This window comes from Mustela nivalis (assembly GCF_964662115.1).
Source record: "Mustela nivalis genome assembly, chromosome: 9".
NCBI classification, from domain to species: Eukaryota; Metazoa; Chordata; class Mammalia; order Carnivora; family Mustelidae; genus Mustela; species Mustela nivalis.
Genome location: NC_139028.1, coordinates 110597552 through 110610756, shown reverse-complemented (window position 1 = coordinate 110610756; position 13205 = coordinate 110597552). Strand labels below are relative to the sequence as shown.

At 56.3% G+C, this 13205-nt stretch overlaps 1 protein-coding gene across 2 annotated transcripts in view; it reads right to left on the bottom strand.

Annotated features, from left to right (window-relative positions):
• Positions 1–12779, bottom strand: part of FADS2 (fatty acid desaturase 2) — a 31100-nt gene extending 18321 nt beyond the window's left edge. For both annotated transcript variants that reach the window (XM_082748071.1, XM_082748072.1), the window contains exons 1-4: positions 12207–12779; positions 4704–4814; positions 2864–3061; positions 2649–2750 (exon numbers count right to left, since the gene is read on the bottom strand). In XM_082748071.1, the coding sequence (XP_082604197.1) occupies positions 2649–2750; positions 2864–3061; positions 4704–4814; positions 12207–12413 (618 nt within the window). In that variant the 5' untranslated portion in view covers positions 12414–12779. The remainder of the gene's footprint in view (positions 1–2648; positions 2751–2863; positions 3062–4703; positions 4815–12206) is intronic.
• Between the last annotated feature and the right edge of the window lie 426 nt (positions 12780–13205).

The following is a 13205-nucleotide window of genomic DNA, read 5'->3' as shown; positions in this document are numbered from 1 at the left end:
TTTAGTGGGGGAAGGGCAGAGGGAGAGGGAGGAGAATTTGAAGCAGGCTCCGTGCCCAGCAGAGAGCCCAGCATGGGGCTCGATCTCCCGACCCTGAGATCATGATCTGAGCTGAAACCAAGAGTCGGATGTCTGACTCGGCCACCCGGGCACCCCTTAAATAATCTTTAACTAACTTAAACCAAAGTAAAATAATAATAAACTTTGTCTCGGTACAAATAATATACTTTCTTTTAATGTTGGGACTTTTTATCCATCTGGCTTCCCAACTCGTAAATACTTCTCAAGTAACTTTCATGTTCTGAGGAAAAAGACTAACTCACCGTTAAAAAAAGAATACACACAAACGCAAATACAGGGCCACAGATTCTTCCTTCTGCCTCAGGTTCCCATATGGCCCAGCCCAGCCCTGATCTTTATTCAAAATGTCACTATTTTGTTCTCTGTAGATTTTCTTTGGCATTAACTTTAACTTTAACTTTGGCATTAATTTTTTCTTTGGCATTAACACATGAGAGGGGTGCCTGGGTGGCTCAGCAGGTTAAGCCTCTGCTTTCGGCTCGGGTCATGATCTCAGGGTCCTGGGATCGAGCCCCGCATCGGGCTCTCTGCTCAGCGGGGAGCCTGCTTCCTCCACTCTCTCTCTCTGCCTGCCTCTCCGATCTCTGTCTGTCAAATTAAATAAATAAAAATTGTTTAAATAAATAAATAAATAAATAACACATTAGAATGGTCTTCATCTTGATTGCCGAGTCTTTTTGGTCTCCCCCTAAATTTTGTGCCCGGGCGAGGGCCTCACTTGCCCCACCCTAGTCCCCGGCCCTTGGTGGCCCGAGATGATGCATGGAAAGGCTGGCGGTCTCCTGGTTTCTGAATCCAGAGTGGAGTCTGGACGGTGCTGGCCTTGTGTTATGCATCTTATCTGGTGTGCAATGCCCAACAATGAAAGAGGTATGATGGTTCAGAACTCTTTGTACAGGGTCATCCTCTGGAAGAAATGTCCGCCAGAAGAGACCAGAAGTCGGGATGGGGAGAGCCCATGCTGGAATCCCGCAGTGGCTTCGGCTGCGGGTAGGAAGCAGGTCCCAGCCCCTCAAGGTACCCAGCACCCTGTTCTCTGCTCCCTACCAGCTTGTGCTAAACCACTCAAGGGAGCAGGGCCTCTGGGGACCTCCCTGAAGCCGGCCCCCTTTCTTCCCAACAAAGGGAACCAGGAGAGCAGACAGATCTACAAGACTTGTCCGCAGCCGTGTAACTGTGGGGTGCTGGAGCGGTTTCTGCCGGCTGTGAGGCTCCTGGCTCTGGGGCACCCCAGGCTGAGGTGCATGGCTGGGCCCCAGCTTACACACAGCAAGGAGGACATAGCCAGGGGGAGGACCAGCCAGCCGTGAGTGCAGAACCTCCGAGCCCAAGGACCCCGTCCTTCGCCCACTCCAGAGCTCTGACATCATGAGCCCATATTCTCCAGGGAGGCCAGTCCTCTGTCCTGGCCTCATCCTCCATCCAACACGAGAGCTGGGCCCTGCAAAAACTGAGGGACCGTCAGGCGGGAAAGGCCCTCTCAGCTGCCATCCAGAATCTGGAAACAGGCCACAGCCCTTCTTTGTTAAGCGGGTGGAGATACCATGGGTCGGGTCGGGAGTGAAATGTTACTTTCCAACACTGAGGAGGATTTCATCCAGCAGACAAGAGGATGAAATGAAACAAAGCGTTCCACTGTGCACGCCCTCTGCCTTCACCCCTGTACTTCTGGAAAGAAACCAGGTTCTCAGGACTCCGCAGGCTCAGGGCCAGGCAAGCTGCAGGCGGCTGGTTATTAGCTCGGCTGGAGTTTGGCCCCATCCAGATCCACAGCCGGCCGGCCACGGGCTCCCTGGGATCTGGGTCATGGGGCACGTTGGGGGGGACCCGCTTAACCCAGACAAGTGAGCTCTTCCCAAGCCGGGGTGAGGCGGGATGAGATTCTTTAGGACACAGCCTTTCTTAGGACAGTAGCTGGGTGCTGCTGGGAAAGGGCCGAGTTGGGGAACGAGATGTTTCAGAATGAGCTGGCAAGGACTTCTTTCCAAAATCAAGGAGATGGGCCAATCGAGTGAGCACAAGGTCGCTGGCAAGGCCAACCTGTCTTCTTACGGACTTGCCTTGCTGTAACGCGTTGTGGGGTGACCTCCTCATCGGCGGGGGGCCGGGGAGGGGGTGTGAGAGGAACTACTTCCCCATGAGCTTAAACAACTCTGGTCCTGTGGCTTAGCGGATCGTTGTCTCTTATCTAGAGACTTCCCTGACAGCATCTCCCTTTCAGGCTAATAGGGATTTTTAAGATACGTTTTTAGATAAACAGTAAACACTATAAATAACATCATCAACGGAGTCAACACACAAGAGCGGCACAGGCCTGTCCTCATAACCAGTACCCTGCTTCTCCGCCTAATAGGATCGGAGCTAGGCCGGGAAGGGCGGAGGTGGGGAGAGCTCGCCGAGTCCCAGAGCCCAGCGCAGCCCAGCAGGAAGGCCTGGCTCCCGGGCACGCCGCGGTACTCTGCGGCCACAGATGCTGACCCGAGAGGACACCTGGCCCCAGGCAGAGTGAGCTGAGGCCGTGCCAGCCGCTAACTGATGGGCAGACGCCCAGGGCTGCTGGTATTTACCTTTAAGTGGCCGATGATGAACTTGTGGACAAAGTGGTTCCAGGTGGACTTCTTGTAAACAGACAGGTGGCCGTAATCGTGTTGCAGCCATCCAGCTTGGGCCTGCGGAGAGAGGCGCTTTCAGGACACCAGCTTTCCCACGTCCCCGGCCTCTGCGAGCGGGTGGGGGCAGTGGGGGGGACCTCACCGGTCCCTCACCGGACGCCACGCCTCACCTGAGAGGTAGCAAGGACAAAGGCCGTGATGACGGTTGGAATCCAGCCATTGCCAAAGTAAAAGAGGATGAACCAGGCAATGCTCTCCATGACGATGATGTGGGCCAGCAGGACGAGGAAGAACAGGTGGTTGCTCTTAAACAGGTTCATGTCCTTGGCCACCTTCCTCAGGGCCCGGAAGTCCTCGGTGATCTGGGACTGGGGAACAAGAGCACAGGGGAGGTGTCAGCCACTCGGCTGCGCTGGAGGGGACCAACGTCTTCTTGCCGGGGGAAATGGTGGCCAAGAGGGGCCCCCCACAGGCCTGTGACCCGAGGAAGCCCGGCCACGGTGCACCACGCCCGAGCCCTCTGCCTGGGCTTCCCCAGCGCCGCACATCACGAGTTCGGCCCCAGCCAGGTCGGTGGCAGAGAAAGGCTCCGACTCAAAAGCTGGTATTTTGCACACCATGTGCACAGCGGCGTTACTCCCACGGCACACGGCACGAGCAAACCACATACGCATCAGTGGACGCCTGGCGAGCCTGGACGTGTTCTCTGCACGACCGAGTCCGATTCGGCCTCTGAGACGCAGGAGAGCCCGACGGCCGCTGCCGCAGGGATGGACCTCACAGACCTCGTGCTCCGTGACATTAAGCCGGACATAACGGGACAAATATGTATGATTCCACACCATGGAGCCACCGGGAGTAGGCAAGTGCCCGACGGGGCTGCAGGGCACGGGTGGATGTCCAATGGGGAGTTAATGTTTCACAGGGACAGTTATAATTTGGGGTGGTGAGTAAGTCCTGGAAATGGATGGTTGTAAAAGTTTGCAGAACAATGTGATGTGTCCCAAAGCCACTGAACTGTGCATCTAAAACGGGCTAAAATGGTAAAATGTGTGCTCAGGGTAAGTATGTATAACACACACACACACACACACACATACATACAAGCTCGCACTTTTGCACCACCCGACTCTGCCCCTACTTGCTCTGGCACTCTGTGGAGTCTCAGGGGTCGTGGTCGGGGGGACCCACCATAGGAAAACATCCCTGCCCCTACAGAGCTCAGGGAGGCAGGACAGCTCAGTGGGTCCTGGGGATGGGGGGCCGGGGAGGCCCAGGTGGAGCCAGGGGCGACTCCAGAGACACGAGCATGGCTAGGAGAAAGGAAGCCACTGGGAGGCCAGGGTCAGGCAGGTTGGGGGGAAGAGGTGCTTTGAAAGGGGTGGGGTGCCGTATGGGTGGAGGGAGCCAGGTTTGGGAGGCTGGGTGGTAAGTAGCAAAGGATCAGAAGAGTGGCTGACACCCATGTAAGTAGGGAAAGTGGGGAAAGCAGGTAGGGCCATAGAAGCAAGGTCAGGAAGGAGGGAGCCCACAGGACCCAGAAGAAAGGAGAGAAGCTGCCCGCCTGCAGGGGAGCTGGGGAGGGCGGAGGATGGAGCCACGGGTGGAGAGAGCAGGATGGAACCCCAGGTCAGCTCCAGGGGCAGGGAGAGCCGGGGGAGGGGGAGCTGGCCTCTGGCACACAGAATGGGCTCTATTTCCCAGGGAAGGAGAGAGAAAACAGCAGGACTGGACCAGAACTGAAGACCCTGGCCCCAGCCTAACTAGAGACCTGGGAGGTGAGGAGGCTGGGAACGAATCACCCCAAGCGAGGGGCCAGCCCAGGCTGGCTGGCTGGCGGCAAGGGAAGGGGCTCACCGAGGAGGAGTCTCGGAGTCCTGCCTGACCCCAGGTATTGGGCGGGGGGGGGGGGGGGGGTCCGGTGGCCTATAACTGGCACTCTCTGTCTTTAGGCAGGCACCCCCCCTCCCTGCAAGCCCTCCCCTCCTTGCTTGGTCTGGGCACACTCACGTTCTTGCCATGGTCCTGGCTGGGCTCCTCCGGGGCCAGCTCTCCAATCAGCAGAGGCTTCATGAACTTGCGCACAAAGTCGAGGTCACGGTGGAAGGCGAGGAAGGCGTCCTGGGGAGGCGGAGAGCGGGCGGTGAGTGGGAGACCTCAGACCCGGGGAGGGCAGGGCTAACCAGCAGCAGCTCTCCGTGTCCCCACTTGGACCCTGATCAAGGCCTTCCAGAACCTGACCCAGATGCTCTCTCTGGCCTCATCTCGGCAGATCCCTCGGTGCCCGGTCTCCACCCTGAGCACACCAAAGGGGTGTGTGCAGACATTCGGGGCGCCTCTAGGGGAGTTAGAAAAATGCACCCCTGAAGGGAGATGCACGGGCTGGGACCCAACTGTTGCTTTGAAAATTAAAAAAAAAAAAAAATAGGGGTGCCTGGGTGGCTCAATCTGTTAAACGTCTGCCTTCAACTCGGGTCATAATCCTGGGGTGCTGGGGTCAAGCCCCGTGTCGGGGATCCCCGCTCATCGGGGGGTCGCCTTCTCCCTCTGCCCCTCCCCCCACCATGCTTAATCTCATTCTCTTGCTCTCTCTCAAATAAATAAAATCTTTAAAAAAATTTTTAAAATATGGTATACTAATATTATTATTATTATAAGTCCAATGATAAAGTTATAACGTGCATGATTTGGGCAAGTTTAGAGAATGTACACAAGAACCAAGAGGAAAATAGATACCACCCAGAGAGCAAGTAACACTGGCTAATATTTTAGCTGGTTTCCTTCTGGGTTTTTTTTCTATTTGCGTTACTAAAATCATTATTTTATATTCTATATTAAATCTATATTATTACATAAGTTATCTCCTTAACAAACATGGCATTTCCATTGGGGATGAGCTGGCATCATGGGTATGATGTTGTAGTGGCAAACACTTAGCGTGCAGTGAGCCAAATGTTGACACACTGCAAGATAGAGAACAAAGTCAAATGATACCATGAGAAACCAGGAGAAATATCAGCATCGTGGGGGGAAAAGTGTGTGTGTGCGCGCGCGCGCGTGTCTGTGTGTGTGTGTGTGTGTGTGTGTGTTGGGAGGAGATATTTGGCTTTTAAAAAACTGAAAAAGATAAAACAAGAAGATTATAAGACATGCAATACTTGGAGCGCCTGGGTGGCTCAGTGAGTTAAGCCTCTGCCTTTGGCTGTGTGTGTGTGTGTGTTGGGAGGAGATATCTGGCTTTTAAAAAACTGAAAAAAAAAAAAACCAAGAAGATTATAAGACATGCAATACTTGGAGCGCCTGGGTGGCTCAGTGAGTTAAGCCTCTGCCTTTGGCTCGAGTCATGATCTCAGGGTCCTGGGATCCAATCCCGCCTCAGGCTGCCTGCTCAGTGGAGAGCCTGTTCCCCCTTCTCTCTCTCTGCCTGCCCCTCTGCCTACTTGTGATCTCTGTCTGTCAGATAAATAAATAAAATCTTAAAAAAAAAAAAAAAAGAAATGTAATGCTTGATTTGAGAGGCTCCTATTTGGAGGGGGGGGAAAATAAAGACCCAGCTGTTCCACAAGACCTTTTGGGGGCTGACTCGGAAAATTTGAATACGGACCAGGTATCTGGTCATAGGAAGGACTTACTGTTCATTTTCTTCATCACATCTAAGGTATTGTGATGATGTTAGAGAATGTCCCCATTCTTAGGAGCAGGTGGTGAAGAACTTAGGGACGAGATGGCATAACTGAGACGGTTTATTTTCACGGGATTTGGCAAAAGAAAATCATATACAAAAAAAAAGAAAAGAAATATACAAAGAAGAGGGATGCAAATATGGCAGGATGTTGAGATTAGTGCCTCTTGGATGAAGAAATGCAGGTGTTCCCTTACTCTTTCAACAGTTCTGCATGTTTGGAAATCTTCAAATTTTTTTAAAATGAGGGATGGACCAGGAAAGTACCCACAACTCGTGAGCATGTTTAAACTCCCCACTAAAGTATCTCCTGCCTGTGATCGCCAGGCCTCTCCCAATTCCTTACTGCATGCCTGGCATTGCGTCTTTTTACCTGGTCTTTATTCTATTTGTGTCTAAAACAGACCAACAAAACAATTTGTACAGTTTTAAAAACATGTCCGTGCCCCCCTACGGGAGGGAGGCAAAGGGTCAGATCAAGTATATTTTCAGAGAAGAGACGCGAGGCCCTTCCGGGGCCCAGGGCAGGCACTGGCTGGCGCAAACCAGCTCTGTCCTCTGGGCCAGCTGACCCCACCCCGGCCTCAGCGACCTCTGCTAAGTGAGGCCCTTCCCAGCCCCACTGAGCCCAGAGGCCCTGGGGAAAGGCCCTCCAGCAGTATCCAAGGCAGGGCCTGGTGTCAGCGGTGTGGTGGTGAGCCTGGACTGCCTTCCAGAGGCAGAGCCTACAGAAGCTCCTTCATTGGTCCTCCCCGGATCAGACCACGGCTTTCCAGAAACGACCGGGAAGCCTTTGGTAAGGCAGTTTCTTGAGAGCCAGCTGCTGTGTCTGATAACTAAACCACCACTCTCTACTCCTCACTGGGAGGTAAAATTCAAGTCTGCAAGCGACTCATTTCTCAGCCAGCACCCACTGCCCACTCCAGCCCCCGCCACCCCACCCCCAGGTCCAGGTCATGCCCTCAAGCCCCCGCCTGGACTGGGGAGCTTGGTGGAGCCGATGGACAGACAGACAGACAGACTCCTGTCCCAGCCCACACCATTCGTAGGCCATTTCTGGAGGACTCTCAGGTGGCCTCTCACCTCCCCACGTGACAGGGAACGAGTCAGGAGCCTCGTTTACGTTCTTTCTTGGACATTGCCCGGTTTTGCCTTCTTCATAACAGTTACCAGTTCACAAGCTGTAGGACTTACTTCCGTATATATCATTCTCTCCCCTCTAGACTTCAATGAGCTCCACAAGGGAAGGGCCACAGCCGTCTCACTCACGGCAACTCCCGGGCCTACGAGGAAGCCTAAGGAGAGCTCACAAGTGAACGTGAGGGTCCGGTCTGCTCCCTCTAGCCCCAAGAAACACCCACTCTGCAATCATGTTCATACCCTTGTTGTGCTCCTTTGGGCAACCTGGCTTACGCTCCTGAGACAACAGAACTCTTCAACCTCTCCAGGCCCCACTGCGGTGGTGGCAGAGTTGCCACATCCTGAGACACATAGGGCTTGCCACCGAGCCACGGGCTTTGGGTGCATAAGCCACTAATCCTTACCGAACTCCAAGGCAGGTCCTATTCTAGAGACAGAAAGAGACGGAGGGAGGTAAAGCTGCCAGCCCACCATCTCACTGCCCGTGTGCCTACTTCTAGAGTTTTCCAATGTTGATACACACGTCTCAATCAAAACGAGCTTCCTTCCCGCTGAGAGTTGAGCACTTTTGGCATCTCCCCCTTCAAAGTGTCAGAAAAGAACCTCCCACTCCTACAGAAGGTTCCCAGGAACTGCTGGGTTGTTAAAGTGTCTGGCTGGGTCAGGAGGTCACCATGCAAAGTAAGATGGGGCCAATCCAAATGTTGACTTTGGAGCAAGAATTGGACCAGCATCTGTCCTCACTTGAGAGGAAGAGAGGCCAAAGGCTTTCTGGAAGCCCTGGGCCAAGGGTGAAGAGAAAGGAGCAGCAGCGGCTTGAGAGCAGACTGGAACAGTCCTCAGGCGGGCAAGTGCGTGCGCTGCGGGTGCAGAGGGCAGGCTGCGGGAGGAATGGCCAAAGATTCCAGAATGGAAGATACCGTGTGCCGCACTCCCTGCTTCTGCCCCACCCAGCGCCAACGCCAGCCAACTTCTGCCTGAAGGACCCCTTCCCCAGCCCCAGCCCCACGGCGTAGAATGGAGACCAGCTGAGACCGCGGGACCCGGGGAACATGGGAGGAGCACCTCGAGGGCTCTCCAGGCTGCAGGGAACGGTCCTGGGAACCGGGACTCTGCAGAACAAGGGGTTAAAGAGGGAGAAGCTGAAGAAGTTCCTTGAGTTCTCAGCTAGAGACAGAGTCCCCGACGTCCTCTCCACGGCCGAGCAGCTGGACTGTGCGCCATCCCAGGGAAAGAAGCAATAGAGGCTGCGGCAGAGCATCTCAGCTGATGTCGGGCACATGCGAGGCCCCAGGATGGGAAGGGCCTGACTGCACAGAACGTAAGCACCTGCATGGGTCCCACAGAGACTGAAGGGACCCTCACACGTGTTAAGTAGTGGGAGGAGGGTGAATGGGTGCTCTCCTAAGGATGTAGCCCAGGAGAATGGGACTGCCCTGCCTTAATCCCGCTCAGAAGGTACAGCCTCCAGGCACAAACAGAGGCACAGTCAATGCCTTTTCCTTTGGCGAAAATGGGGTCACTCAACTTGTCATCACACTCTTGTCTCTAATTTCCTGAAGTCCCGAGTCTGTGTGCCGGGAACATTCACATACACACACAGGAGGCTAAGGCACCCCCCATTAAGATCCCTCACCCCCGTGTCCTAAAGTTGGAGACAGCCCCCTGGGCAACGCCTTGCCTTGCCTATGAATTCGTAAAGCTGGGATAAAAACCCAAGTCCTCTGCCTCCAAACACCACAACCTCCTCCCCCCACCCTGTCTAAAGGAAGGAGGTTTGTTCTGTTTTCAATCGGTCGCCTTTTCCTAAGAACAACATGGGAGCAGGTCCGCAGATAGACAGAACCTTGACCTCTCCTCGCCTTCCCTGGGTTCCGAGAGGCGACTGACGCGGACGGGGCAGGAAAAGCTGGAGAGTAGACCTAGAAGGAGAGGGTCTAGCGTCAAGCCCCAGCGTGAGAGGAAGCAGGGAAGCAAACCCACCAGATGCAGTCCTGGTCTGAACGGTTCAATTTAACGCCCAGGGCCAGGCTCAGAGACGCGGAGACACTAAATAAATGTGTCATGAATCGTAGCTGAAGATGAAAAGCCCCAAGTGGGGAAAGTTCTGCATCTGCCTTGAAAAGCAGACATCCTGGGACTCGGAGGGTTCCCTCTGCCTATCGGGAGGGCAGAGAAGTGCCAGAGGGCAGGAGAGCTGGGAAAGGAAGGGAGCAGGGGAGAGAGAGAGGAAGACGGGGAAAGGGAAGGTGAGCCGGAGGGCTTGGTAGATCCTGAGCTTAGGGCTGAGCGCAGCCACTGGAGCAAGTTTTTCAAACTCGAGCAAGGTTTTTAAACCTAAGAGCAAGGAGAGATACCTGCGGGTCTGATCGAGGGCGGGCTGCACTTAACGGGCATGAATGCGTTTTGTGAGTTGAAAACATTAAGCACCTGTATTCTTACAGGCAAGGCCAAGTTCTTACTTCTGCAGAAGCACCAAATGACAACTGCCCTTGGCTAGGTCACCCTTTTGGGAAGAGGTGGTCTTGACTTTTTGAGGCCTTTTTCTCAGAATCAGGAAAACCCCTGTCCTGAATTGTCCCAAGAATGGCTTCCTTGACTTCTCGCCTCTTAGGAGGCTGTTACTGCACAGGGATCGGCTCAAAACAGGGCACTGGGAGCTCCTGGGGATCTGAACTCTTATCTGCTGACCCATCCCTCCCCGACTTGCATGGCCTAAATACTCTGTCCCCAAGCTTTAAGGAAGAAGTCCGTGCTCAGAGGGGCAAAGCCACCTGCCCCACGGCCTGTGACAAGGGTCTCCTGATTCCTCGCCTATCCCTGCTCTTGGAGCCGTCTTCCCATACAACCTTGTGCTGCCCATGGCCTTTCCCTGCCCTGGTCCCAGACAGCAAAGAGAAGAGAATCTAGTCGCCTACTCCATGTTAGAGCACCGTATCCCCAGTTAGCCCATGCCAGGCCCTAAAAGCCTCATCTTAGAAAGTGGTGAGCTTCCGGGATAAGGGCTGTGCAATGCGTCGCCAGAACACATAAAATCGACATAAATCTCGACTTTTTCCCACCTGATTCCTTGTTGCTCACTTTCCATAGTCCTCACCCTCTTCCCTCACTTACCAGATGGACGAGGGACAAGAAGCAATGTTTCTAGTGCTCCCTCACGGCTTAGGAAGCACTCTGCCACACAGTACCTATTTTCTCCACATCAGAGAATGTATTTCACAGTAGGAAGACCTCGACCAGGAGGCAGGTCTCTTATCTGAGAATTGCCCTTACCCAGCTTCCACAGACTGTCGCGGGAAGGGCCACGGGACATAACACGATGGTCTGAAAACCGTATGCCTGAGAAGTTGTGGTGGGCCGTCAAGCCCCCAAGGCTGAGGCAGTGTTCCCGAGCAAGCAGGTAAAACCAGATGAGCCCAGAAGCTGTAGGCACCATCTCATGATGACCACTTTCTCAAGCTTGCACACGGCTGGACCCCGCTCACCAAAGCCGTAAGCCATTCCCAGCCAAGACTGTAACTGCCTGGTCTGGCCTGCCTGTGTAGGCCTGTCCCAAGAAGACTTGGAAGAGGTAGGGAGATCCAAAGTTCCGCGGTAGGGCAGGGGCCCATACAGCTAGGACTGCAAAAGCCCCCTACTGGTCAGCACACTAGGCGTCCTGTGCCATGACCTCTCCCCTACTCACCCCTCCCCAGTGGCTTCCAACTTGCTGCCTCCAAGAGGCCCCTTTCTTCCCTCCTGGACTCCCTTGGGTTCCCTCTCTCCAGTTCCCACCCTCTGAGCTCCAGAAGCATCTTCAAGAGATGCCAGGATTGCAGACTTGGGGATCAGGAGGGGCCGAAGGGGCCTTCTGGTGTGGGTACCGTGGGCCTCTCTGCACCCAGTACCTTCAGGAGTGCAGATGAGGGAGGGACATTCCTGGCAGGATTTAGAAACAGAGGACCATTGAGTAGTTGCAAGGTCCGAGAGTAACCCCGGCCAGGCGGGACCTGTTGCCAAGCCAGCCTAGTGCTGCTAAAAACACGCTGCTGCCCCCGGCCCTCGCCCGGGCTTTGCAAACCCTCCTTCCAATTCCCCACCCCAAAGCCCAAGAACTGAGCCTTGGGGTGGGTGCTGGTAGTCCCTGAGAGCATGAGAACAGCAGCTCCCGGGCGGTCTGTGCGCGGCAGCCATTGCGGACCTTCTCAGGGCCGCAGCGACAGGCCTCTATCTTCCCCGCCCCCCTACTCTGGCTGGAAAGTGAGGGACGCTCGTGGAGTCCCACACCTGGCCCGTCTCCCGCTCCGGTCCACGGCGCCCAGGAGCGGCCATCTTCCACGCTGGGGCTGCCAGACTCCTGGGGCCCAAACGCCCCCTTTGGGGAGTACCCGGCTCCGCGCGAACCCGGCGGAAGGATGGGAGGTGTGTTTCCTTAGCGCGCGCGGCAAACCGGGCTCGCCACCGCTTGGATCTCCGCCGCGCTCCTGCCTCCCGGGCTCCAAAACCCGACCCCGCTAGCCAGGTTGCCCCCCGCCGTCCTAAAGGATGAGGATTTGGGGAGGGGGACGAGCGCAGGAGACGCGCTTTCCTTGCCTCCTGGACGCCCCACGCTCCATTCAGCGTTGGAGGTCTGATTTGGAGCCCCGGGATCCGTGGCTTCTGACTCCGGCCTGCGGCACAGAAAGGTGGCCGCAGAGCCCCCACGCCCTTACCGTAGCATCTTCCCCCGCGTAGTGCCCGATGACCCGCTGGCCCCCTGGGTGCCGGCTGGACCATTTGGTGATGTTGTAGACCTTGCGGTCGATGACGAGCCACTTGTCCGTGCGCAGGTTGTGCTTCTGAATCTCCTCCCAGCTGAAAGTGGGCATGGGCGCCCCGCGCTCTGTGGCCCCCTCGCCCTGGTTCCCCCCTTTCCCCATGCTGCCTGCTGGTCGGGATGCCGCGTGCACTGTGTCCTCCACGCCCGCAGCTCGAGTGTGCGGCCCGGGCCCTCCTTGCTTTCGGCTTTTGTCTTCTCCTACTCCTCCTCCCCCGGCGCCCCCTCCCCCGGCGCCCCCTCCCCCAGCCTCCTCGCCCGAGCTAGGCAGTTTCCCCTGCCTTCCCTCCGACTCTTCCCGGCTTCCCAGTGCCCCCAAGCGGTCCCTTTCCTCCGCCCCTCCCTCCGCCCCTCCCTCCTCCCACCAGCCCCCCGTGGACTTTTCCCTCCTGGAAAAACTCCGGGGTCGCTCAGAACCTGGACGCCTCCTCTGTCGGCCCCTCCGGCTCCCCCCGCCCACGGCTCCGCATCCTCCCGCGTTCCCCGCCGCCCGGGTTTCCACAGTGATCAGCAGAGCGCCTGCACCAATCCGGGCGCGTCGCCCCGCCTGCCATTGGCCCAGGAGGATCTTTCGAAGGCCAGCGGGCTGGAGCGGCGGTCCCCGGCTCCCCCGCCCGCGCGCCCGCGCGGAGTCTAGCCCAGCCGCGAGGCCGCTACGTGTCCGACCTCCTCCCTTCCCCGCCCTACCCCCCCGCAACGGCCCCGCTCGGGGCCCGGGGCGCCGTAGGAGATCCCAGAGGAGCGGGGGCGGAGGCTGGGCGCCGCGCGCTCCGGGGCATGCACCTGACACAGGCACGTTCACGGGCCACCCGGGTGACGCCCTTCCCCGGCCCGCCGGAATCGGGACGCGGGAGTCTCCGCATTGTCCGGGCTCTGCCCATTGGCGCCGTCCTGC